This window comes from Strix uralensis, chromosome 9 (assembly GCF_047716275.1).
Source record: "Strix uralensis isolate ZFMK-TIS-50842 chromosome 9, bStrUra1, whole genome shotgun sequence".
Lineage (NCBI taxonomy): Eukaryota > Metazoa > Chordata > Aves > Strigiformes > Strigidae > Strix > Strix uralensis.
This window is the reverse complement of record NC_133980.1, coordinates 6,366,464-6,393,941: the sequence shown is the minus strand read 5'-3', so window position 1 is coordinate 6,393,941 and position 27,478 is coordinate 6,366,464. Positions and strand designations below refer to the sequence as shown.

The 27,478-nt window shown below is 45.5% G+C and overlaps 1 protein-coding gene across 6 annotated transcripts in view; it reads left to right on the top strand.

The window, feature by feature from the left end:
• Positions 1-27,478, top strand: part of TNIK (TRAF2 and NCK interacting kinase) — a 163,859-nt gene that overhangs the window by 80,544 nt on the left and 55,837 nt on the right. For all 6 annotated transcript variants that reach the window (XM_074878504.1, XM_074878503.1, XM_074878506.1 and 3 more), the window contains exons 3-8: positions 6,361-6,417; positions 10,090-10,215; positions 18,463-18,573; positions 20,967-21,057; positions 22,401-22,531; positions 26,956-27,010. In XM_074878504.1, the coding sequence (XP_074734605.1) occupies positions 6,361-6,417; positions 10,090-10,215; positions 18,463-18,573; positions 20,967-21,057; positions 22,401-22,531; positions 26,956-27,010 (571 nt within the window). The remainder of the gene's footprint in view (positions 1-6,360; positions 6,418-10,089; positions 10,216-18,462; positions 18,574-20,966; positions 21,058-22,400; positions 22,532-26,955; positions 27,011-27,478) is intronic.

Genomic DNA, 27,478 nt, shown 5'->3' with positions numbered 1-27,478 from the left:
GTCCTTTAGTGCCTTGGGGCAGTGGGGTCACTCTGAAGCTCTCTGTTGTGAACCCCAGAAATGATGTAGAGGTGGAAATTTGTGCCGTTGGAGGGAAATGCACTGCTGTCTGTCATGGTCATGCTATTTCTCTGAAAAAGGGCAGCACAAGCTCCCGCTGCAAAGGGCAGAGGTTTTGCTGAAGTGTTTGGCTGAAAGGTAGTGAGATGGGGCTGAGTCCCTGGCCAGGGTGAGGACCTGATCCCCAGTCTGCAGGGTTGTCCTGAGTCCCCACTGGCTTGAAATTCCCCTGCCAGTAGCTGGGGTTTAGTGCAGCCAGGAACAATAAGGTTTGCCCCATGATCGCTCTGTTTTAATGAAACAGATATTTTACTCTTTGTTAAAATAAACATTTTTCCTATCCTGTTATATGACTCACTTTTTCTTACACTGACCTGATATTTAGAGTGTCTGATGTTTTAATTACCTTCTCAGAGACATGGATTTATTTCAGATACCTTTGAAGAGATGTGTAAACCAAGTGCAAAGCTAGAGTACATCACTTATAAACCAGCTTCTTTTGGAGATTGCTGAATTTTCACACTAGGATAAGCCTGTTTTTCCATTAATAAGTATTTTAGCCCCTTAAACTAGTGGGGGGGGGGTGGGGGGGGGTGGCACCCTGAAGATTGTTTTCAATGGGAAACGAAGTACATAAATGTGCCTATACTCTGTAAAAGCTGAGAACAAATCACACCAGGTGCTATAAAATGGTCTAATTTACTGCAGGATGGCAGTTTGGATGCACAGCTCCTGTTGGAAGGCAAAGTTCTTTCTCCCAGGAAAAAATGGATGCAATTTTCAGTATGTTAGTGCTAAAGTGCCTTCATGCTAAAAATCTTGGACCAAGTCCCTGAATTGCCTTGAACTACAGGAAAACAAGGAACTGGAGAGACCTAGACCAGGGACCTGTGTGAAGTTCTGGCCCATCCCAGGAGAGCTCCGCTGCACAAGGTCTGGGATGCAGAAACGGAGTCCAGAGGAGGTGACACTCACCAGTGAACACCTTGACGCTGTGCCTGCAGAAGTAGGGCTTGACAAAGAGTTGGTCTTAGGTAGCACTTACCAAAAATTATATGCTAATGTAGAAAAATGAACTGATGATTTCTCACCTGGCAAAATCTGTGGTGTCCCACGCTGTTCCTGTTGTAGGAAGAGTATGTGTGTGCTGGAGTTGGTGTTGAGGATGAGGCAGGAGTTGGCCAGTAGAAAAGGCAGTTGTTAGGTTGCTGGCATCAGCTTGGTATTTTAACTGCAACAAAAATGTAATGGAAGAAAATTAGTTGGGAGGCTTCTGTCCTGCCAAAGTGGTAATCTTCAGGCTTTTATGAGATTTTTTGTTATTTGTCTCTGTTTACTGGGATTTCTGTATGAAACAGAGTGTTCCTCAGGTTATACTTTCTCAGCAGTGAGGGGTGGTGTTGTGGTTTGGTTCCAGCAAGGCTGTTCCTGTCAAAATTTCTGCAGTGCCTTGGAAGAGCACCCTAATCTCACTTGTTTTAATGTTTGCATGTTACGTGACTAAGGGCATTGCTAAATGGCTGGATCCCAAGTGTTTTGCTTTGAAGCATCGGACATGCAACAGGGTTACTCCATTAAATGCCTGCTACGGGGATTATGGCTGCATGGGGGGTTGGAGCCTGGATGCCCTGGCTGGGAGGTTGAAGAGACAATACTCTGCCCAGCTCAAGGAAATGGGAGCTCTGCCTTTCTCAAGAGAGTGACAATTCTGGTTGTGTCCCACTTGGTTGAAGCAGGTGATGGGTCATGTATTTTATTGAATGAACAGGAGCAGATAGCAGAAGTGAAGTAAATATGGTGGGATACATTTCTGGGTACACAAATTGCAGTTTTTGCTTAAAGGTGCAATCTGTGTTTGCGCAAACAAAATTTTATAAAGCAACAATCAATCATCATGTTTCTGTCCTTAAAATGTAGACTTGAATTTTGGGCCAGAATATGTAGTTTTTGTGTACAAAGGCTGATATTGAGGCCAGGGTTTATTTAGTAAATATAATGCCTGAATGCATCAATTGATATTTAAAGGCATTTACCAGTGTTCCCGTCATGTGCTGGTCCATTGCACTTTATGGAGTGTAAGGACTACAACCTTTGAAGAAGAAACTCGTGGTGCCTACCTCATTTGCAGAAATTAGTCTTAATACTTGACATTATCAAGTTTAGTGATAGTTGGTATAACACTTTGAGAGTAATTAGGAGCATGAATTTATGCTCAGATGGATGTTTAATTAAAAACTGTGGCAGCTTTGAAGTTCATGCTTGAATAATCTCGAGGCTGAAATGTGGGTTTATACCCAAGTGAACCTTGACAGCAAATCTGGAGAGGGGAAGAATGTTTTAGTAGCTCTCATTTCCTCCTGTTTGTTTTACACAGTCACAGCCATCACAGCATCTGTAATGGTGCCGAATTTATGACGACGAAAGCAAATCTTGCAATTCAGCCAGGATGTCATGTAGCCAGATGCAAAACCTGATTCAGGGAGAAGAGCAGGGAGGTGTTGGAGGGTATTTGTGTATTTGAGACCTCTGGGAGCAGTACCTCAGGTGATGTTGGCAGTGTTCCTGTGGTGCTCCCTGTGAACAGCCAACATGGGGCGGTGAAAGTGCCTCCTGGAGATCTCCTCCTTCCTCTCCTTGAACTTCTGGGGGTTCAGTCATCACCCTGCATGATCAGGGAAGGAGAGGTGGGTAAACCCATGGTTATGTCCGAAGCAAAGGCAATGGCATGCAGGAGTTTGAGCCCTGTGGCAGGGTGGGGCTGGTGGTGGGATGCCGGGATGTCATGGCAGCTTGGGCTTTGGGAGGATGCTGGTCCTCTTGCATCTCTCACTCCTACATACAAGCAGCTGGAAGCAGCTCACCCACCACCAACAAGTGGAAAAATCCTGAACAATACCAGGAGCCAAAGAAGGCGAGAAGACAAAATGTTACAGATTGCCAAAGAGCAGATCAGCTCCTTTTCTCCAGGCAGACGACTAAGGGCTGTTGGCCTAGAGTATTAAGCAGGCAGGAGGTGAGGAGCGCACGGGAAGCAAGGGTGGCTTCAATGATTGCTACTCCCCTTTGGCTTCCTTTGCTCCTATCACCAAAAATGGTGGTGGTGGTGTGGTGTGAAGGCTCAGAAGTGATTGCCTTACCCTGGAAGGGTCTCATCCTTCTGAAGACTTTGCCTCTGGGCAGCTGCACCCTCTATAGCATTCCCAGGGTGAGCTCCCAAGCATGGGACCACCAAAAAGGAGAAATCTTGGAAAAGCAGGGAATTTCTGTTGAACTTTGATGAAGGCACGTGCAGTTTTACCTGTTTTGACACACATATCTGCTGTTGGGGGAACAGAAGCGACCCCAGGAGCAAGAGTTGGGCTCAGTCATTGTGTGGTTTTCTAGTGGAAGCCTCTGCTGTGGCAATGGTGTAAAGGAAAAAGCCAACGAGTTTTTATGGATGGAGGACACGCAGGAGGTAAAAGCATTGCAACAGGGGCTTTCTGGCACTTTTCTTGGTATTCCTACCCCAATCCCCATTTGTAGCTTCCTTACAGCAGCACAGTATTCACGCTGGATGATTTAGCACTTGCCACTCATTAATTAACAATTTCAGCTTGCTTTGGCTGTGGCAGAAATGGATCTACTGCCTGGTCCAGCTGGATGCTTTGGAGAGACTTCAGGGGCACGGGTACTCCTGGTCTTGCTTCCAACTTTTGGGCATGGGTGCTTGCTTCTGCTGTCGAAAGGGTTTATTGCTGCTGAGACATCTCTTAATGTGACCAGGTCGGATGCTAATTTTATTCCTGTATTGCATCTATCACTTTCAGTTCTCAGTGTCTTTCTCCAACCTGTGTCTGTATTGCAAAATCAAGAATGCCTGCAGTAGGGTGAAAATCAGCTGTTTTTTCTAAACTATAGATGATGGTTTCACTGCAGGCATCAATGCTGAGCACTAGGTATGTTGAATTAAAAGAGACAGTTAACTGGTGAGGAAACACCCGGTTTCACTGGGCAGAGGTAGAAAATCTGCCACGATGAAGCTCCGCAATCCATTGCTGTGAACAAACTATACGAGAAGCAAATCTTTATTATAACATCTTAGGCTAAATACATATTGGTTCTACTTCACCTGATTTTTGCATGACTAAGTGTCCCTCATGGCGTACATTAACGTATGTTTCAAAGTGGTTTATTTTGTTTTGGTAAATGCTTACACAATATTAAGTTCTTAGCTTCATCTCAAAATACTTGGGATGTGTACGAGGCAGTGGCAGATCCCTGGGAGAAGGATGGTGGGAGCACATAGGGCTCCTCTTCCCCTTGGCAGGTACTGGAGGTAGGCAGCAGCACTCCACCACAGCAAGGCTGGGGCATTTCCTTAAAATACAAAATGAGGTGGTGATATGTCAGGTGGGTATACATAGCTTGAAATGCCCCAGTTTGCTTCCTCATCTTCCTGCTCCATTTCATGGAAGATGCAGTGTGCTGTGGTGGTGTCCAAGTAAATCCCCTGCTGATGCTCTGTTGGCTTTAATTAAAGAGTTGGTACGTGTCGGGGCTTCCTGGCCAAGCAAACAAGGATAAATTTAGGAAGGGGAGGTTTGTTTTCACAGATCTATGTCTAAATAGATGGTATCTAGCGATGCGCCCCTCCTTCCCGATGGCTGCATCCAGGGGATGCTTCAGCCACAGCCCGGTGCTGCTGGGCTGCGCTTTATTATTTTTTCTGTTGCACGTTTTGAAATAAAGCTCTCTTTCCGTTGTTAGAACACACAGTTGCTCAGGACATATAAATTGTGTTAATAAATGAGCAAGGAGCCCTGGTGGGTGAATTGGCTTCCTGGTGAAGTCATAAATTTGGAGAGGATGATGCTGCCTTGCTCCGCAGCCGGCGTGTGGGTTTGCTCCCCAGCGCCATGCCTGGAAACCTGAAGGGCCAGGAAGAGGTCCCCGTGTCTGACAATTTGGGGTTCTTGCTGGAGGCAAGATGGTGTGAAAGACCATCTCTAACCTGCAGGAGGGCTGGGAAACCTGGGCACAAACCCCAGCTCATCAACAAGCACTCTGGTGGGGGGGCAGAGGAGCCTGTAATTTAGGAAAAGCTCATATTTTTCCCCGTTTCTGCCATGCTGCAGCTTGACGCCTCTCAGCCTCTGCTCCTCGTTGTGTCCTTGGTGTGTTAATTATCAATGCAGCTGCTGTTCACTGTATCACATGTGATGGGGCCTTAGGCTGCTCCCATAGTAAGAAGTGACTGGGAAATAGGGATGCTTCCCTTTGTCTCCCAGCTCTCCTGCCAGGATCTGCATCTACTGGTTTTCCTGGAGAAGCAGCATCTTTTCCTCTGACTCTGTGTGGTTTGTAAGCAGAGCACGTGCCCTCAGATGGCGAGGGGGGAATGATTTGATATGAGCAATTTTGATATGATGTTGGGTGATCTATTTCTTGGGAGAGGAGGAGAGGCTGGGAATTGACTTGCTTGATAACAGTTGTGCTGGTTTTAAGACCCCATCAACAGTCTGGGCTCTTTTATAGTTTTCCCCATCGCTTCCAGGCATTTTTCCATTAAGATTAATGCAGTCGAGCACTATGCAACAAGCAGTTTATTGCAGCAATTTGCTAATTTTTCAGTTGCTGAAAACCGAAGAGGCCATGTGTGTCAAGGGGCTTCTATTTCCACCCTGGCTCTTGAGCATCTCCTCTAGATGCACGCTCCCCGCTTGTGCCAGTGCTGAAGAGGGGGCCGCTCCCATAGCAGAGAAGCAAATCTGATTTTAAAAACCTCTCTAGCCTGCTAACTGAGACTTTTGCACAATAAATATATAAACTAGTGGGTAGTGTAAAGTGGTGCCCTGCAGGCTAGGAGTCCCGGGTGTGTCCCCAGGTCTGTGAGAGCCAGGGCTTGGACATGAGGGGACCAAAGCCAGTGCCGTGTGGGTACCCCAGCCAGCACATTTCCATCATCACTGCTCCAGCAGACCATTTCCAGCCGAGTCGTGCTCTGTGCTCAGGAGAAGCCCTGAGCTGTTTTGTTTTTTTTTTTTTTATTTTGCATGGCTGAGCATTAAAGGATATTTCCAGCACTTGTTTGCCAGGAAAATACAGCATTGAAGTCCCTTTGCTAATTAATTTTAATGGCAGGAGGAAGGGGAGGGAATTGCTTTCCCATCATGGCTGCTGTGAAGATGCTCTTGAAAAAGCAAAAAAAAAAAAGTGCAGATGCTGCCAGGACAAGGAGATTGTTTAAGGATATTGTTCACTGTGAGGAAAATATTGCCACCAAGTAAAACAAACAAACTTCTCCCTTTTCTTTTGCAGGGTCGTCATGTTAAAACAGGCCAGCTTGCTGCTATTAAGGTTATGGACGTCACCGGGGTAATGTATCCTCCTCCTCCTGCATCCTTAAATTACAGATAAGAGGGGAAAGGGGACGGGGTGTGATAACATGTGGGGGTTAGTGGAAGGCTTGTGTTCTGGGAAGCAAATCCCCTTTGCCTTAATGTGAAATGTGCCATTAAGAGGTTTTGGTTTTAATAAACGCGAGAGCAAAATAAATCTGGAAGAGTTTTGGAGATTAAGTAATTTTGTGCTGAAACAAAGCAACATCCAGTTCCAGCAGTGGCTCCTTTGAATGCATTAATAAAGTCTGAAGAAAATTGTAGCAAAATGATCGTGTATTCATAACACATTTCAGTTTCTCCAAATCCATGTTTTTCTCTGAAAAGCTTTTATTCACCAAACTATGTGCAGGTATTGTTATGAATGACTTTACTAGGCAAGTTAAATTATTCCTGTGCCTCCTACTGATAAAGAGGAAAAAATACATCACCCTGGTCTCAGAAACATGGCTCTTTTGAAACTGGTATCAGACTAAGAGAACCAAGAATTTACAAGTTATTAAATGAATAACAGGCTTTAGGGAAAAAAAACATTTCACCATTTCCCAGTGACCACAAAAGAAAAAATAAGTGGAATTCCTGTGATCCCTAAAAACCAAAAGAGATGCATTTAGGAGGACAACATGAAAATGCTTCTTCTTGAATAAATTTTTTTAAGTGCAGTATTATACCTCCCAAAGTTCCTGCCTACATAAACAATGCCAGATTTGGGAGTGAGAATGTGTTTTGTTATGTTTTGTCCTTTTTTTTTTTTTTTTTTTTTTTACTTGAATAACACATTTCAAAATTTAGGACTCTATCCCAGTCTACCCACCTTATTTTTTGAATTAATGTTTTTAATTAGCTTTCAGGAGCTCAGCGCATATAGAATTGACTTGCTGTGAAAGCAGTCAGCTGTCCTCAGGAGTATATTTTGAAATACCTTAGATGTTGTGGTGTGGTATTAATATCTAGAGGACCTTCAGCCAGGTTGGTTTTTTTGTGCTAACAGGTAAAATGATGCGTGGAAATAAGTCTGTAAATGTGAATGAGATTTGTTTCTGTTTACTTGCAATATCTACAAGTGCCGTTTATCTAGTTCTCCTGAGAAGCAGGCTCTAAGGGAATGGGCAGACCCACCAAACATAACTCCATGGCACAAATAGTAGTGAGATTCCCGTGGAGTGAAGTCTGAGGTTACAACAGGTGTAAGCTGAGAAATCAGAATATTACTTTGAGGCCAAATAGGGCCTTAAATTTGAGTCCACACTTAGTTCAGTGTTTTTAAAATATCATCACTTCCAAGCAAAGATGTTGGAGAAAAGTACACCAAATTTGACCCTGCCCAATAACTAATATTTTCAGCCACATCTTTAGGTAGATGTCCCTGATCTAAACCTTTACCTTCCAAAGCAGAGTCTCTGAATGTCCAAGGTAGTAAATCAGATACTTGGTGTGGGATGTGTTGTTTGGATGTTTAATTATTTTCCCCTTAAGCTGCTGTTAGCCATATTAAAATATGTTAGCTATTCTTTTAATATATAATGCATGAACTTTTAAAGTCAATCCTTGTACAAAAAAAAACCCCAACAAAACAAAAACCAAAACCCAAACCCCTAACTGAACTTCTGCTCTCTTCTACTTCTTCTACCCCACTGAATACCCCATGTGGTGGCTTCTCAGCCTTGGGTGACCCCAATATTGTGTGAATGGAGAAATAGCTATCTAGCAGGCGGTAGCGGGATCAGCCGAGGTGCAGAGGTATCTCCATTTTTCCCTAGAGAGGTGTGGAGTGCGGGACAACTGAAGAGCTGGCTGGCGATACTCAAGGGAGCTGATGTGGTTTTGCACTGCCCGCTGCTCCTTGATCCCAGCACCACTGAGCATCCAGCTGCTTTTGTTGTTGCAAAGGGCTTCAGCAAAAAAAAATAATCTCTGGCGCCTGATAAACTAAGTGTTATATTCCCTGGTTTCCCAGGCAAATGAAAACAAGCAAAGTTGTGTTGACTGCTTGAGGGAAAGAGGTGATAAAGGTCTTCCAGAATAGTCCCTGGGTTTTCCTCGTAACGTTTGGGCCTGTTCCTCATCCTCTTTGCTGCTTATACAAGCTCCCCTTAGCTACTTCTTTTATTTGTTCCTCCTGTCATCCTTTTCACTGTTCTTCCCTGAATTCTCTCTGGAAGACTGTAGTCATTGCATCACTTTCCATGGTAGTTTGGGAAGAAAGCCGTGTCTCTGCCCATGTTGTGTGACACCTGGTCAGGGAGCATCGCTCTTCAAGAAGAGCTGCTCCTGCAGCTTTGCTGTTTGCCAGGGTGTCTTGTCCTTTGGCCATTTGTAAAACTGAAGTCAGGATGAAGCAGGTGAGGGACACAAGTGTAATAAAGAAGAATAAAGAAGCAACAGCCCTTCTGGTCCTTTTATAATAAAGCTCATCGACATCAAGGTGTGAACTGCTGCTCCACAGCCCGTGGAATTACAGCAGGCTGGAATTCAGTCAGCTTAAAATAAAACCAGAGCATGTTTGATGGTCGTGAAAGCAAAGAGGTAGGACATCAAAACAGACATTGGTGCAGTTCCCCTGCCTCGGCTGCTTCAGCTCTTGCTCCTTTGCAGACAGGACGGAGAGGGGTGTGACAGCCCCCGGGAATGGTGCTTGTCATCAGGACCAAGTTAATCTGGCAGAGAGTTTGCAGACAGGCAGCGTCTTCCTGCTCCCTGCATGGTGCTACCGTGCCACCAATAACACCCGGTGTCCCCAAATGTCTTGTGCTGCTTCCGCGGTGGGCAGGAGCAGTGTGTCAGATGGCTGGGATGCACAGTGCAGGAGCACTTCTGCCATGCAGTGGTTTCTAGAAATCCATCTTCTTGGGCCTTTGATGGGTCTAGGAGGGTGTGCTGATGCATTACGGGGTAACGCAAGTATGGTTGAGCTTCAGAGCAATGCGAGACTGATGTAAATTATGATGTGAATTATAAAGGAATTAGTTTAAAAAGATGGAGGAATGCTAAACTGCTGAAAACATGTAATTTGGCTGTGATGCCAAAGCTTAGCACTGGTGCACCTCTGACTGGAGAGCATGTCTCCGTGCAAGGGCTCAGCTCCTGGCCAGACCTGACTTTGCTTGGCCAGCCTCTCCTGGTGGGTACTTATGGCTGCGGATACTCAGCTGCTCAGGAGCTTCCCGGGGCTCGCTCCCTGCTCCCGCCCGTGCTGCAGGGTTTGAAGCAGCACACGAGGATGGGGGGGTCATTAACCCATGTGAGAGGACTGCTGCCCACCTTAAACTCTGACAACACCTTCAGGATCCTCTTCTGGAGGAGATGTTGTGATCTGGACTGTTAGGAGATGTCCTGATTTCCACACTGCCTGACAATCTCTCCAGTTCAGGGTTCAAAAATGCAACAGGGAGTGTGGCAAAGCATGTGTTTTCTCCTTAGCTTTTTGCTTAACAAGCCCAACACATTAGTCTCCAATCCAGACCTCAGGCTCCCAGGGCTCCGCTGCAGAAAGTGGCTGCAAAAAATGGTGCAAGGAAACTTGGGCAAGGTCGGTCAGAAGTGGGGTGCTCGGAAGTTCACCCACGTACAGAGAGAACTGGGAGCCTGTGAAGTGCAATCTCTTAGTGCCTCTGGTTTTGTTTTTCTTTTCTTTTTTGCCTCATCCCAGGATGAAGAGGAAGAGATCAAACAAGAAATTAATATGCTGAAGAAGTATTCTCACCACCGAAATATTGCTACATATTATGGTGCTTTTATTAAAAAGAACCCACCAGGAATGGATGATCAGCTCTGGGTAGGTTGCTTTCTTTTCTTTTAAATAACTGGGTTTTGACACAAATTATTTATTCCATGTTGTCCTTTTACCATGACCTGTATTGCACAAAAAGCCTAATTTTACATCCATCTTTTTCAAAGTCATGGCTTTGAAAAGGCTCTTTCTGCACCGCAAAATGCTTCTCCATTTTTGCCATAAAATCTTTGCAGACTGATGATAAAAACACTTTTATTCTGAATTGTTATTAATAACATCTTTGTTACAATATTTAGTTGCAAATGGTTCTGTCCTATGAAAATAAATGCATTTAAAAAAAAGGTTGGAGGGAGCCAACAGCGTTGCTGGGAAGATGGAGGCTGCGGGGGGGATGCTGGGTATGCATGATTCCTGCCAGCTCTCGGCATTGCTTCTCATGTTTAATGTTTCATGGAGCCAGTGCAGGCAAATAAAGAGGAGGGGGATGGCGAAGGGAGGGCAGGAAGGTCTGTGGCTGTTCAGCCATTTTGGTGAAGATGCCTCATGTTGCTGAAGGGCTGCAAGCTGCTTTGCCTCTCCATAAATCCTTGTCTGCCTCCTCCTGCTGCTTCCCTTGTCAGTGGCTTTTCAGTTATTAATTCAACATTCCCAGACCAGGGAGGATAGAGTTTAAATCTGCTGTCTGTCTCCAGAGACAGCCAGAGCATCAGAGTCCACCTCCCTGCTAGCAGCTGATGCTCACGAGGGCTGGACAGGGCAGCAGGCACCGCAGGCTGGGGCTCCGGGTGCTGCTGCAAGAGGGATGAAAATTAATTAAAGTTACTGTTCTGTATTCTGAGCTCGGCTGTGTTAATCTGAGTCTGTGGAGCAACAGCCTGCAGCACCCATGGGCATCTGACTGGCAGTTTGACACCCTGCTTTCGTTAGGGCAGTGTTGAAAGGAAGGATAGCTTTGAGATACCTTAAATATAATGACCTGGATGTTGTCCTGTAGTCTAAATAACATGTATTTCCTCATAGTCTTGAAAATCCAGTCAGTTCTGGGTTATCCACAGGTGGTTTCCAAAGTTTTTCTGTGCCTGAACAAGATCGCTAGAGCCTAATTTTTCAGAGGTAACAAATATCCATGGTTCCTCTGCGAGGCCATGGATATGCTGAAGAGCAGCAGAATGCTCTTTCCTTTAGTGTCTATATAATCTAGGCTTTATTTTAGCAAAAGGTTCAGTAGCTTCAGCTGTTTGCCCCTTGTCCACATGCCAGAGCATCCAGAGCATGGCTGTGGGAACCAGGGCGGTTTGGAGGACATTCTTCCATGTCACCTGGGACAAAAATGGAGCTGATGGGCTTCTGTGCTGCTTTGTTACCCGAGACTTTCTGGTACACTGAATTATTGGGCAGACTTGAGGGCTTGAACTCCAGGGGCTTTCCTTACTTGGGTGTTGGGGTTATTTTTGGTGGGAACTCTTAAAAAACATGTTCTTTGCAGCTGGCCTGGGATTCAGCGAGGAGAAAGCTGTCAAGCTGAGAAATGCCTTTTCATCCCATGAAATTCCATTTGGCTTTAGCTGGTTTATAATCTGTTTAAAAACAAAAAGTAAAATAGAAAACCAACCCACAACGTTTTCCCTTGTGCTGCTGAAGTGCCTGGGGGGAAAAAAGCCCCACCAACTGTGTGCCAAAGCCCTCAATAGCGAGAGAAGCCCTTCCTGGAGCTGGGCTCTGCTCAGTGCCTTTACACAGCATCATCTGACCAGGGAAGAGGGTTTGTTTTTTCACTTTCCTCTAGTTCCAGTGCAAAGAACTCCTGGCATATACAAGTGTTTAAAAATAGTGTTTTTTAAATGATTTGCCCATTCAGAGCAGCCCAAACTTCCAAAAAGAAAAGCTCAGTAGAAAACTCCTTGGATTTGAGAAGCTCTTTCATCAGTCCTCGTCATCCTGAAACAGCAGTGGATGCTGTATGTGCTGTATCACCTCCAGATGCCCAAAGTCAGGAGGGGTTTTCCCTGTGGGTCACCCAGCTGGGCAAGGGGAGGTGGTGTTCATCACCCAGCTGTCCTGCTTCTCTCTTGCCCCCTGGGAAAGGCTAGACTAGATAATCTAAATTCCCTTTGAGACTGTTACTTGTCCTCTCAATTTTGGGGCCTTTCTCATGGGCTAGTGAAAATAAATTTTGCAAAAGCTGCTCTTCTTGTACTGAAGAGTGCTGTGGTGTGAGGTTTTTTTAAGTCCATGCCCAGTGCTGGTGCTGGTGGAGGTATTCACAGGAAAGCTCGCTGGCCGTGGAGGAGAGGTGTGCTGGTGTCGCTGTGTTAAATCGCTGTTGTTTCAGGATCTGATTGAATTAAGACTTGTGCGAACTCTATCAGTCTTGCTGCACAGATAAAGGCTTGTTTATTTTTCATTGGCCCTTTGTTGAAATAAAACGGTTTCTGATAATGCCCAAGTAATTCTTTTTATCGACATTCAGGAGGCTGATACGGAAATAAAAAACAGGGAGCTCTTTCAGTGGAGATTAAGATCTCTTGGAAACGCGGCAGGCTTCTGACATGAAGTATTGTCATCGTTTCTGCCGCGGTGATGAGCAGGTCTTTCGGTGCTGCTGCTCCATTCGATAGCAGCCACTTGCCCTGAAAGACGAGCTTACTGAACAACGGAGTTTTCCTGAAATGAAAGAGCTGCATGGAGGATAGTTTAGCAGATGACAATGGAGATGTGCATCACAAATCTGATACACTAGGAAAAAAAAAGAAGTAAAAGTCATAGGGACAACCCAGAACATTTAAAAAAAAATAAAATAAGAGGTAGACTTAGTTCTATGTTGAGTAAAGTGTTGCTTTCTGGGGGTGCTGTGGACCTTTGGGAGGGATTGTGCCTGTCTCTAACCAAGACAAGGGGGTCCTGGCTGGGGGACCCTGTGGTACAAGGGGACAAAGAGAGGGTGGGCTACAGAAACTGGGGAAATGACCCAGGGGACAGTGAGGGCCCAGTTAATCAGTTAACTGCTGCTTCTTGGAATGAAACTCATTAAATTCCCCTTGCTCATCTCAGATCTATGGTATGAGTTACCAGGCTGCACATAACCCAGGGGGGTTGTTTTGAGATATTTTGGGTTTTTTTTTTTTTTTTGGAGATGGGAGATGGGGCATTCATTAGGCAGTGTGAACTTGATGGGGCAGGTGACCCCATCCCAAAGGCCACTCCCCCCCCCAGCACATCCCTCTCCCCTACGGCTGCTGGAGGCTATAGGCTCCCTGCTTCGTTCCCATACATTAACACACTGTGTACGTCCGCAGGGCGACAGGGGTGCCACTCAGCGGGATGTTTGTCATCTGCCCTTGCCATCCACGGCCCGCTGAAACCATGAGCGGAGAAGCCCTGCCATGCATGGGTGGCAGGCAGAGGGGGGGCTGCAGAGCAGGGAGGCTGGTGGCAGCCCAGGGCAGAACCCACCCAGGGCAGAGCCCACCAGCCGTGGTCCCCGAGGACCAGCAGCGTTGGCTGCTGATGGATGGCTGCCATGGCAACCCTGCTTGCGCCCGGAGCTGCATCTGGCATGAAAGGGGGAAAAAATCTCTAATAGGCAGGTTGCCAAATACCTGTTTGTGGCAAGCACAGTGGGGTGGCCCCCGGTGCGTCCTCTGCGGCGGGTAATCTAGGGCAATTTTAGGGAAGAAGGAATTAGGGTGATGTAGGACCACAGGCTAAGTCAGGATGGCACCACTGCAGCTGTGCAATGCTCAGGGCTGTCACCGCGTAGTTGCAATGTGATTTTTCACCATGTTGAGCTGTAGGGGCCCACTGAATTGCTGCAGGGTGGTATGAACAGTGGGGATCTGGAGAGATCTGTTTATAGGCACTGAAGAATTTTTTTGGGCAGTTGCTGATACCTCGTGTCACAGGAATTAAATCATTAAACATTTGAAAGAGAACAGTTTTTGGTTGGGCTGTAATTCTCTCTAGTCCCTCCAAGCTCTGCAGTCCCAGGGAGGTGAGGGGGGAGTGGGACTGCTCCTCCAGCCCCCAACCGAGAGCCTGGGGTTAGCAGAAGCTTTCTGCTGCTGTCTGGCTGAGTAAGCCAACGCTATTTCATTCTCACTCCTCTTCAAAACGATGTCAGTGCTGTAAACACTGCACAACTGTGAGCCCAGCTCCTTTCGCTGCCATCCCTAAGCCCAAAGCTTTCAGCCTGCTCAGGACCTGTGGCCGCTGCTGCCCACCAGCTCCCCAAGGGGCACGAATTGCTTGGCTGGCCTCAAAGTGCAGGGAGGTGCAGGCAGGGCGCAGCCAGGCAAGTCATTTATTTATGAACATGTGCGAGAGCAGTTTGATGCTGCCATTGAAGAGGGGAGAGCAGAGCAGCACTGGCCCCGCTGCTCCCACCCAGCCATCCTGCTCCTGCTCTAGCATCCACACAGGCAATTAAAACCTGTGCTTATATTCCTACAAATTATTTTGTATATATAAGTATTCTGTAGGAATTTTTATATATATATATATAAAAATATATATATAATACCAATTTGATGACTATTTCTGTTTCTGAAATGGCCATCAGCTTTTCTGCTGATCCACCACGTGATGTCTTGGCATTTTTTAATGTTCCATCACTGGCTCTAAGTGCCACGATGTGTGTGAGGGACCCTTTTGCAAGGGAGCCAGGCTGTGGGGTGGGATGGGAGGCTTGGGTGGCCTGGGTGAATGGGACTTCATTGCACCTGGATTCTGTTTACACACACAGTAGGAAGGATTTCCAGCAGTGTTTAGCCTGGGGGTGTTATGTGCTTGTCTTCTGTAACTTAAAAAAGAGAAGTCAAATTGTTCGTGGAGTGAGGAATCAGAACCCATTGCAGAATAAAGAATTTGAATTATTTTGGGGGCTTCCTCTGTACAATCTGGAGCAGTTCACCATCAGCTGGATTGGGTTTCTGTGCTGGAGATGCTCTAGTTTGAGTACTTCCAAGTAATGTACGGTGATGATGGGAGCAGAGCTCTTACTGGCCATTCCCAAACTGGGGAAAGTGATGGTTGATATGAAAGCTGCAAAGGCTCTTTAAACAAAAAATTCGTGAGACAGCAGGACACGGGAGATTTACAGCTGCTGCTTCTGAATTTGCCTTGTTTATGAAGTTTGCTGTCACTCTGATATGAAGAGGTAAGTAAATGCTAAATGAATTGTATTTAAAAATACTTCCTCAATAAATGGCCTTGCAAATTAAATTTCAGAAGATAATCTTACCTTTAGCCCGTCTTGATGATAATTTTAATTATGGTTAAAAAAATTCAATCTGCATTTCAAGTTTATTGTCTTACCCCATCATGACTTCATCTTTTAACAAGATCGGTAATGATGCAAGTGTGTGCAGGGCAAAGCACTCACCTAGAGGCATGGGACGTAAGAAAGTATCTTACTATAAGTGCCATTTGAAGCCTTTCCTGAGTATACTAAGCTCTGCCCTAAAATCGGCTGAAACTTTTGTTTCCTTTTCTTTTCTCCTGGAAGGCTGTTTGTTGGTTTCCAACCTAAATATACCCATAGGGTGCTGATATATGGATAGTATGCCTGTATCTACCTTGTTCTTCTCCTTCTCTGGTGCTTACCAGTCCATACTGTTGATAGTATACACTCATATCCCATAGCCATCCATCCCCTGGCTGGCTGAACAAGTCTTCAGGTCCTCTGAGAAGACCTCATTGTCTTCCTGTACCTGCTCCAGTGTGCATTTATTGTTCTTGGGCTCCATCACCCAGGAGGACACACAATGTTGTGGGTGAGGTCTCACCTGGCCTGTTGGTGTGACGCCTTAGTCATCATCTCTGCTTCCTCTCTTTGGAGGCTGCATTGTGTGAGTTGTAGTTGTGACTTCTGTAGCATCCTTCCATCTGAGGAGCAAAGGAAACTATAAAATCTAAGTGCCACAGCAGCCAGCTTTCCTCCCGTTCCATCCAGACCTTCTGGAAATGGCAGTTTATCACATCGAGCATCCATCAGCTCTCCATTGCGGACAGAGATGCTCGGGCAGCCTTGTCATCTTTCTGCTGCTTGTTTTCTTGGAGAACTCGTGGCAGAGATTTTGGGAAGAGCCTTGCTGTTAGCAACACGTGCACACTGCTGAGCCCCCTTGGCCCCTGCTCAACTGGGCCTGGAGCCTGCTGGTACTGCCAGAGATCTGCTGGGGCTGGATATTTTCCTATGGATGTTACGGGACTGTGCAGCTCTTTAAAAGCTGAGTTGGAAACACTCACCCTGGGAGTTTCTCTTTCCCTCTCTTTGTTTTTTTTCCTTAATCTCTGGGAGATTTCACAATTACAGATTTGGGATACATCAGCAGGTGGCTGTATTATTCACCAGCTGGTGCAAAATTAATCTTTGCTCTGTGGAAATCAAGGGCAGAGTAGAGGACCAAGTGAACTGCCAGCTTCGTAAAGATAATCTGGCAAATTAATGGATGCACTGTGCACTTTTAATGGGATTTCTTACATCTTCTTTTAAGCATTGTGATTGCCATACATAGCAGCATGCCCTTCCTCTTCCTCCTGCTCCAAACCCTGGTTGAGAGCCTGTGGATGAATTCCCATGGAAGGGGACTGGGAAGGGCAGCCTCTTGGGTTGGAAAGTGTTTGTGGCTGTCTCAGCTATCCAGGGTTTTCCTTTCCAAGCTTGCTGCCATGGTATCCCAAATGTTCATTTAATCGGAAACACATGCAGGCACTGATATTCCCCACATGTCAATTATTCAAAGGGAAGAAAGCGAGGAAAAGCGACTTTGAAACCAGTTGTTCCATGATTCCCCATTTGGTGAGCAATGAGTAACCCATGACTTAGGCCAGGTCCCAGTGACCCAGCTGGATTGCTGGTGTGCCGGGGTGGAAGAGCTGCAAGCGCTGCAGCAGCGTTCCTTACCTTTGCGCAGGGCAGGCTTTCACTAGCCTCGCATTTATTTCTTGAAGCCAGTTTCCTGACATAAGAGGGAAAAAGAATTTTTCAGCTGTCTATTTAGGAAGAGAAGAGAAACTTAATATCAAAACTAAAGATAGGAGCATGGTCAAAGCCAACTAAGGTATAGTCTGCCCAAGTATTTTATTTAACCTGAAGGTTTGTAGCAGTACTATGTCTGGATTTTATGATCGTTTATTTATGATAGTTTTTTAAATCACTGCATTTGAGCAATTGGTTAGCAGTAACCCTTTTGCAGTTTCTCTCTCTCCTCCTCTTGGCCTATGCTTTTAATAAAGTGATGTCACTTGCTTGGAGAACATTAAATGCCATGTAAGCTTCATGTGATAAGAAACTTTAAGCATGCACATTGAAGAATCTGGCAAGGCACAACTTGTAAGAGAATGTCTTTTAGTAAAAGACTGATCTAACTGGAAAACATGGTTTCACATCTGAGAGAAACACTTGCACAGTCTTGGAGGAGGCTTGTTGCGTACACAGGCTGTGCTGGCTTTCTGGAGCACACTGATGGCTCCTGTATGCCGTGGGGATCCGTGATGCCCCCGGGAGACAGACACACATCCCGTGCTATTTTTATAAGGTTTGTTTCACAGTTGCTCAATGACAAGATTAAGTTTGGGCCTGGGTTAGATCACTGTACTTCTATATTTGATATTATGAAACTTTGGAAGTGGTACAAGTGGTGGTGCCCAGTCTCATTTGAGCCAACCTGAGCAGCAGGACACCAGCTTTCTCCCAGAGGGCCTGAAGCTGCATGGCAAGCTTCCCCTCAAGGAAGGTTTCCTGCTCAAAAAGATGATCAAAACCAAAGATCTTCTGGTTAAAAAAAAGTATAAGTAAATAAAATTGAAAGGTATACCTGTTTTCTAAGTTTGTAGGAAGCTTTCAAACTTCTGTCTTGTTGCGTTCACATTTTCAGAGTTGAAGAACTTAGGTGCAAGAGCTAGAGTTTTGCTTGTATTGCTGCTGTTCATACTAAACATTGATCATAAGTATAAAGTAGGGTATGTAGCAGCAGGCTCTGAGATTTCAAGGTTTCTGATTTCCTCTGATGATTTTCAGCACTGGGCTGATTCCTGTTTCTTGTTCCCAACCTTCTGGAGAGCAACAAGCCTTTCAAGCCTTCAAGGCTTCTATTGTTTCATTTTTATAACAAAACCTACATGGATTACAAGCTGACAGGTTCAAGATTATGTCCTGGTGGCTCTGCGTAGCACTGCGGTTGGCCCCACAGCTGCGTTGCCAGCGTCAGGGTCCTAACCTGGGGTCGGGCAGCCCAGAGGATGCTGTCGGTATCGTTGCAGTAATTGCATTTTTGTTCCATTTGGCAGCTGGTGATGGAGTTCTGCGGCGCGGGCTCTGTCACAGACCTCATCAAGAACACGAAGGGGAACACCTTGAAGGAGGAGTGGATCGCATACATCTGCAGAGAGATTTTACGGGTACGTGTTCAGAGGGAGCTGAATGTCAGGGGTTGCTGGAGCGTGGCACTTGGTGCTTGGGGGGACACGGAAAGCCTTTGGCTCTGCAGGCTTTGTGGCTGCCACGCTGCCATGGGCTGGAGCCTCTTTGGTGCCGGTAGGCGTGAATGATTCATGTGCTTGTATGATGCATAATAAATAAGCCCTGTTTAATGCCCTTTAGCTCTGTTAGTTCCCTGACTGTTAACCCTCTTTTCTCTTCAACAAAAATATAATTTCGTTTAGTATTAATAGGGCAAAGATTTATTTACATAGAATTACATTTTCAATTAACAGAAAGGTGAGGACTAACAAAGTCTGTGGAAAGAATCTTCATGATTAAAAATCACCCTCTGTTTTATTAAATCCACATGTCTCTGGCTTTAATGAGGATGCTGCAGCTTTTATACCCACAAGATAAACGTTTGACTGGAATGTCTTAAAATGGGCTATTCCAGAATTTCATGTACTGGGAGATGGCAGCTTCAATAAAGACTTGCTTGCATTCTGCACAACTGAGGTCAGATGATGTGATCGTAATGGTTGCCCGACATAAAATTTATTGCTTCATGAACCAAGATTTTGTTCAAGAGAAAACAGAAATATTGGACTTGTGAAGGAAACCTGTAGAAGAGCCATTCAAATGATAGGACAAGAGGAAACAGCCTCAAGTCGTGCTGGGGAAGGTTTAGATTGGATATTAGGAAAAATTTCTTCACTGAAAGGGTTATCAAGCGTTGGAACGGGCTGCCCGGGGAAATAGTTGAGTCACTGTCCCTGGGGGTGTTTAAAAGATGTGTAGATGTGGTGCTTCGGGACATGGTTTAGTGGTAGACTTGGCAGTGTTAGGTTAATGGTTGGACTCGATGATCTTAAAGGTCTTTTCCAACCTAAGTGCTTCTGTGATTCTATGAAAGAAAACGAGGCAAAATAACTCTGAAAGGAAGCGTCTGACACGGCTGCTGAGGCTGCCGCTGGTGTGTGGAGGTGACACAGCACTTCTCTGCTGACCCTGAATGCCACTGTCTGCACCGACATGATGTGCAGAAGATGCTGGCGCTGTAGCTAATCAGTTGTTGTACGGACACTGCTTTCAGTGCCAGGAAACCACAGTTACATGGGCTTATTTTAAATGTATGAGCTCTGTGTATTCTTAAAATACTCCCTGGCAGTGAGTCAGAACGCAGCAACAGAGTCATGTCCCAGGGCCACCATCAAGTGTCATCCATCGCTCATGTTTTGGCCGCACGTTGGGGCAGTTGGTTGATGACCTCCGTAGGGTTTCAGGTGATGAAAGACTTCCACCTTTGTGCTGCAGAAGGTGGCTCAGTCTTTGTTCAGATGTTGACAGTCAGTTGTAATTCCTAACACAAGGCTTGATCCCACATTGTTAAAGAATTTATTGAAATTCAGTGAAATTTTTGCTTTGCCTCCAATGCACCAAGGTGCCTCTAACCAGGTATAACAGGCTATAAAAGGCTCCCATACAGATATAATCTATTCCATGGTGTTGTCCGAAGGTAACAAGCGTAAAATGACTAATAACTACCAGTAGTGATAGCAGAAATTTTTTTTCTTTCTCAAATATGAATGTTTAATGTGAAATGTAAACCTAATGCAAAATTAGTTTTTGAAGTAATCTGTATTTTTCGTAAGCTGGCAATATAGGTGGATGTTACTTTGAAACTGAAATAATAAATGAATGAAATAAAAACATAGGTTGCAAAAGGAAAATAATGAGCTAATAAAAAAAGCTCACAGAAAACAGAAAAGCTAGTTTACCTTTAGCCTTTGAGACAGGCTTTTAATTTGAGCTATATGTCTATTAGGGTTATGTGCAAGTGATAACATTTGTATTTGCATGGTAGTTTTTTTAATACAAACTTTTCAGTCTATTGAAGTCCAGTTTATTGGACCGATATAACAAGAGAATTGTTTTCTTCAGTTTCTGGAGGGTGGAAATACAGAAAGGAGAGAAAACCATTCTATTATTTCTGCCACAGAAATGGCTCCCTCAGGCAAGGGAGCACATGGGGGGAAATATGGCTAGAGCTACGGAGGAATTTGGATTAATATGGGTTCCTGCAGAAACTGAAAGGTTGATTTTAATCCCTATAGAATTGATGGTTCTCCTGCAATGGAGAGCACCCACTGCGGCACATATAGCCCGTCGGTGGGCGTCTCGCTTGCTGGGCATGTCCTCCCAGCGTGTGACATAGGACAGTTTTTTGAACACATGATAAACAAAAGCATTCGCAAGTGCTTAACTCCAACTGTGAATCTTTCATTTTTGGAGCATAATTGGTTGAGGAGGAATGTCAGAAAATAACATGCTTTGAACTTGGATTCCTCTAACCTTTCTCTGAATTCTCTAGGGCTTGAGTCATCTACACCAGCACAAAGTAATTCATCGAGACATCAAGGGACAGAATGTATTACTGACGGAAAATGCAGAAGTTAAACTAGGTAAGAGAGGGTTAGAGCTCTTGGAAACTTCAAGTGGGCTGACTGGAGAGAAGCAGCAAAACCAACTTGTAAATGACTTGGAGAAAGGGGATGGATACTAAGAGCCACTCTGTTTTTTCATGTGCCAGCCTCAATAACATGACCTTGGGTGCTGACCAAGTGCTGCGCGCTAAACTGCTGGTGTTTGATAGCCAAGTTCTGCATGCAAAGGTGTACTTGCAGTGGTGTTTCTGTTCAGACAGGTAGTTTGGGCAGCTCTGCCATCAAGCAATCCAGACCATTTTTTTGTGCCCCAGATTGAAAATTGCCCTGTGTGCATCACCAGACATTATCAAAGGCTGTTCCCCCACAGCTTCACAGTAGCGTCCTACAGGCTCAGAATCCATTCAGTTTACTGTGACATAATCCAGACTTGTTTTCCAAGCTAACCTGTTGGAGAGAGCAGGAACTACTCTAAATTTCATATACGGTGTTAGTCACCCTGGAGAAGACCAGGCATTCATGTGATGATCATATGGAAGACAGTGGATCAGCACAAATGATGTGCTGATATCCTTAGTTGTCCAGCACCAATGTCAAGGCTGTCTTTGCACGTCTTAATTGATGCTAGTGATGAAAGATCCCTTACACTGGTAAAGTGAGGTGCAAGCCTTGTTTTCCCATGTCTCACCTCTCTTTACAGCAGAATAAAACCCCATCTTAGCAGATGGCACCACCATCTCATTTGGCTTTATGCTGGTGAAGATTCCCCTCCAAGGGGAAATTCTCGAGGGCAAATCTCCAACACTGTGTTGCGCAAAGTGAACTTAGTGGACCATAGAGTATTCTCTCATTGATTTGATTTCATCAGGTTTTGCTTCATTTTGCAGCTCTCTGCTTGACATTTCCCTATGGGCCTTTGTCCTTGGCCCTCAGTTCCTTAAGTCTTTTACATTTCTGCCATTTCCAGCAAGTATTTAGGCAGAAAAATGAGGTTTCTACCAATATTTGGCAGGCTCTAATTCAAATGAGAAAGCATAGAACACAGGCTGCTGCTTATTCATGTTGCTAACCCTGTTTCTCATTAGTATGAGGAGCTGTGATTTCTTTTCATTGCCTCCTGGCAAGGAGGAAAAGGCACAGAGTTTCATACAAAACCTGGACATCAGATGATCAGGTTTGTCCTTGATTTACCTCTGTTGATCCCAGCAGAGCTCAAACAGGAACATCTGTGGCCGCATCTTTCTTTCCCGACCATGCAGAGGAGTTGGTCTGAATCAACTCAACATTTTACATTCAACAGAAGAGTGTTGCTCAGGTTTGTCTCCACCCTTACGATGCCTTGTTGTCTCTCTGATCCACAGTGGATTTTGGTGTCAGCGCTCAGCTGGACAGAACGGTGGGGAGGAGAAACACCTTCATTGGAACGCCTTACTGGATGGCCCCTGAGGTCATTGCCTGCGATGAAAATCCCGATGCCACTTATGACTTCAAGGTACCTGAATGAGAATCTTCCTACTCTTTTATACGTCATTACAGATGTAATCTTTGCAAAGTCTAGCACGTTTACTAATAAGGCAGAAAAGAAATAAAATCAGCACTTATTGGTGCTTGCAATGAGGGTTGTGATCATCTGAAGAAGGTGCTTGGTATGATCTCAGATTTTACGCCCCAGTACGATGAATTTGAGCACTCAGGATTTTAGTATATTCTTGCAGCTTTGGAAAACATGTTGACAAGCAGCGTAGTCTGCTTTCTAGCTGTTAGATTTTGAGATGCCAGTTCAGGTCCAACAGGAATCTTTGTTGCGCTGTTCATGTATCCAAATTTACTGTGAAGAAGTCTTTCCCCATGCTGAGAAAGGTGTCAGACTGAGGCTTCCTACCTGCTAACCTGTTTTTCAGTGCTGCACGTTTAAATACTATGGTCAAACATGTCGTATTTGCTCTATTTTCTCTGGAGAGAAGTCAGGTCAGGTTTAGAAAGGGCAAAATCACATCTTCTGGCCTGCAGGCTGGTATTCGCAGGGAGATCTGAAGGCTGCCACACAATCAGACATTTAGGGGGCTGACCTACTTTTCACATGTCTCTCTAGCCTGTTTGAAGTTTATTTTTGGATCGGTGGCAGCACAACATTGCTGCTGAGTTATAATGTGGCACAGAGCCCCGTGCCACACAGCAGGGCTGCAGGAAGGTTATGAGTCCCACCTGCCCATTCAAGCTACATCAAGGTCTGATGTTTAAAGCAGGCAGAGCTTAATATATTTTATCCTGTTTCTGCCTTGCTGCAAATTTCTGGACCCGTGTCTGTAGAAATGTCCCTTGGTTTTTTTGTTCCTTGGGGTTTTTTTGAAGCATCCAGAACTTGAATTTCTAGCTCCAAATCCCCTAAGGTCCACTGAACATGTCCAGAGAGGTGAGAAAGACACTGGCACATGAGCTTTGTGGGGAGAAGCTCAGACATATATAAAGCACATTGTACCTCTGCTCCTGTGGGTGCTGAGAGGTCACTTTACAAGGCAGTGTTTAAAAAGAACTTTGAGACCCTCTGGTGTGGAGCCAGGTAGCTGCATTCTAACAGTAGGACACTACAATGTAATAGTGCAGCAGCCCACCATCGTGGTGTGATTTGGGGTGCAGTTACCAATCACTCAAAAGAAATTTCTGAGAGGTTAAGGATTTTAAAGTAACCAAGCGATGCTTTGGTATTACAGCTATTTAAGTGCATCAGACAACTTTTGAACTGATGATTTTCCAGAGGGCAGCTCTCCAGTCTGAGTTCAGACTCCAGGTTACATAAATCATTAATGATAAGGACATGTAGAAATAGTTTAATCTGCAATTACTTAATACTCTTTGATTAACCAATTACAACAGGCATTTCCTCAACTCTGCTGATGGCAGTGCTTCATGGCAGGGCTGCAGCCTGTGCTAGCTGCTCTCACCACTTTTCCACTGACAGCCGCCTGGTGCAACGCTCTAATTAATCACAGCTTTTTATTTTTTTTTTTTTTTTAAAAAAAGGACTGATATCTTCATAGACTACTTTCTACTCTCAGAAGTCCCTGAGGTTTTTCCTCTTTCCAGAATAACTAGGGCACTTAATATGCTGTTGACTGATGCACAAGCGCCGGGACCAGAATCCCTCTATTGTCCCCAAGGACCAAATGCTCATAACAAGCCGAGCGCTTGTGTCTCTCAAGTTGGCATTGACCATTTTCCCTTGGCTGGGGGTATGAAACAAAAGGCTGATTGCTGCCGACACGCTCACTGCAGGGTGTTTTTGGAGCTCATGTTGATGTGGGAGCCACTGGACATTAGTCTGTACCCCAGATCACATCCCTGCACCTGATGCTTTTGCTTTGAAGTGGGGGGGGAAATGTAAATTACAGGGTTTTTTTTCAAAAGGGTTGCAAATCAGATCCTCTCAGGTTTAGCCTTAAAATAGTGAATAAGAAAGAAGAGATTTATAGGGTGAAAAAAGGAATCCTTGCAGGCTTAATCTGTTGGACAAAAAGCCTCTGATCTCACTGTTTTCTTAGCCAGAAAGAGATGCCTGTGTAATCTATGGAAGGAGGCAGTAAATACCTCCTCACAAAAATAAACCACTTTAAAAAAGAACAAATAGAAACCCCACATTGTTGAGGTTATTTGTTGGTTTTTCCCCCAGCCAGTCTTTCTTTTTTCTTTTGAACTATCTTGTCAATAAGCTTAGATTAGAAAGAGGCGGGGGGGAAAGGAAGCTTGCTTCCCTTCCTAAGTCAAGGCAATGCAAACATACTAGCACAGCATCTTTTTGCTGGGTGGACTGAAAAGCGTTTCAGACTCAAAAATAAAAACCCGACAAAAAAAAAGCCCAAACCCTGAATTCCAATTCATTATAAAATGTGTGCTTCCCGCTGAGTTTTCTGCTTTCTCTGGGAGACTTAGAGAAGTGATAATCCCTTTCTATATTGCTCCAGCTTTAAGATCACTTGGCATCTTGCATATAATACTGGGCACCTCGATATGGAAAGACACACTAGGAATTTGGAAGGAGTTCAGCAACAACCCAAAGGGAAGGGGTGATGTGTGCTGAATCATGTGGAAAGACTGCGATAATTAAGTATGCAGCAGAAATCCCAGCTGACCAGAAACAAAGAATGGATGAGACTGTCCTGTGAAAGGGCTGGAAATAAGATTTGAGAGAGAATTCTTAAGCAGGTACAAAGATGTGTAGCAAAGACAGCATTTGTTAGGGGAGAACTTGAGTTAAAAATGAGGAAAAGTCCTCGAAATTGAAAATCCAAATTGTCTTTCCTGGATGGTGTGTGTGAGAAGGTGCTTGTCCCAAGAGGCGCTCTCTAGGTGTGGCTGAGCTTTTGGGGCTCTGCACTGGGAAAAACAACCTTTCTGGGATTTACTCGCTAAATTGCTGGTTCAGAGGCTTGAGGCAGTTTGGAAAGGGCAGCTCTTGAAATGGAGAGGTGAAAACTGAAGTGGGACTGAAGGGACATGGCAGAGAGCAGGGCGAAGGGAGAGCAAGACGTGAGAGCTGGAGGTGCAGGAGGAAGGGTGGAAGGCAGAGTCTGTCCCACCTGTTCTGAGATGTACCTGTTTACAGCGTTTACTGGTTTTGATGTGCTAACTGGAGTTTAGCTGGTCTCCAGCAAACATCAGCTGCAGCTACATAGCATCAGGCTTGTTCTGTGCACCTGCAGCTTCTGCTCTTGCTGTTGCTCCCATCTCAGACAGGTGTCTCTACCCCCCTGGAGATGTGTCAGAGGCTGCGCTTGAGGTGAAGGCACCAAAATGAGTCTGGGTCCTGTTCCCAATGCAGCGGGTGCTGGCTTGTGAATCATCAGCAGCCCTATACACAGTGTCCAAAATAATGAATTAGCCACCTTCTGCCAAAAAAACCAAATTGCGGCAGTGCCGTGAGGGAAGGTGCTCATTTTCTTTCGTCAGGCACGTACTGTCTGTGCCTCTGCGGCTGCAGGAGAGCCGAGCCATCCTTTGGGTCTCGTTACCAGATCTAGAGGTGCAGCCGCAGCTCATGAGTGATGGTGGGGTGGGGTGGGGAGGAGGCGCTGGAGGGGAGCTCACTGGCAGGGAGCCGGGGATACAAATGTCCCTGTTCGCGAGGGAGAAAATGGAAGGAAGAGTGATACAAGCATGAAATCAAAGTTTTCCAAACAAGAGCATTCTCTGTGCTCTGATCATTCAGGTGACTCAACCAACCATGTTTGCTGAGCAGGGCTTGGGAACAGGGTAAATAAAAGTGTCCATTTCTCCTTCCACTGGCAAAACGCCACTTTTTCAGGCTTCCATTTAATGATCAGTCCATGATACAGGAGCCTCCTGAGGTATCTCAAGGTACTTGATGTTTTTAATCTATTCCAGACAGCCTGTTTTCTGTGGAGGTGTATCAAATCCAAGGATATATATCATCCAGCTTTAAGCAGGGAGCCGGCAGCCAGGTTTGCTGCTTACCCCAACCGTGAACCAGGGAGTAGTTTGTCACTGGCTCATTCAGGAGCTGAGGGTTCGTTCATTAGTGCACAGGGCTCATTAAGATGCCCCCACCAGGGGACCTTCAGGTCATCAGCATCTCCCCAGACAGTGTCCTCACCACAGCTGCTGGGAGCCAGTGCCTCAGCAGGGTGGCCATATCCCATACCAAAAATGCCATGAAGGTTTTGAAATAAATCTTGGGATAAACAGCGGGGTTGGGAGCCTCTTCTAAAGCTTCAACACATGGCAGAAGGATGAGACAAGCTCCCAAGGTGTGGGTCAGGGGACTTGCAGGGGCCACAGAGACACAGCTCACAGGGCTGAGCACCCTGGGCTGGGGAGAGCCACGCTTGCTCCTTTGCCTAGTGCCCACTGCTGTGACGATGCTCCCCTGCATCATGTATGTCCCTCTGCTTTCTTTTACAGAGCGACTTGTGGTCTTTGGGGATAACAGCCATTGAGATGGCGGAAGGCGCTCCCCGTAAGTAGATGCATTGCTCTGCTTTAAGTTAACCTTGGGTTGTAATGTGCTGGGCCTTGCTAAGCACCAGCCAGCGGTCAGTTCTGTGCAAGAAGCACCATGCAAAGGTTTTGCCAAGCAACCTGTGCTCACTGAGATGGAGCTCACAGGGTCCATGGGGACAAAACTGCCAGGGCAGCATGGCCCAGAGGACAGGATGGGCAGTGAGCAAAGATGCACGACCCTGTATGACTCCAGATAAGTCACTTGAGCACTCTGGGACTCCATTTCCTCCAGTAAAATACAGATGAAGAAGGGGTGGAGGACTGGAAGCAGGTGGTGACACAGGTAGTGGCACGCTGAGTTCAGTTGATGCATCTGCACAAGTCACACTGCCATGGTTTTTCAGGGTTATCCTGGGACTGTCCTTGTGTGCTGGTAAATGCAAGTAAATAAAACAGGGCACAGTGGCATGTGGTACTCTGGGCC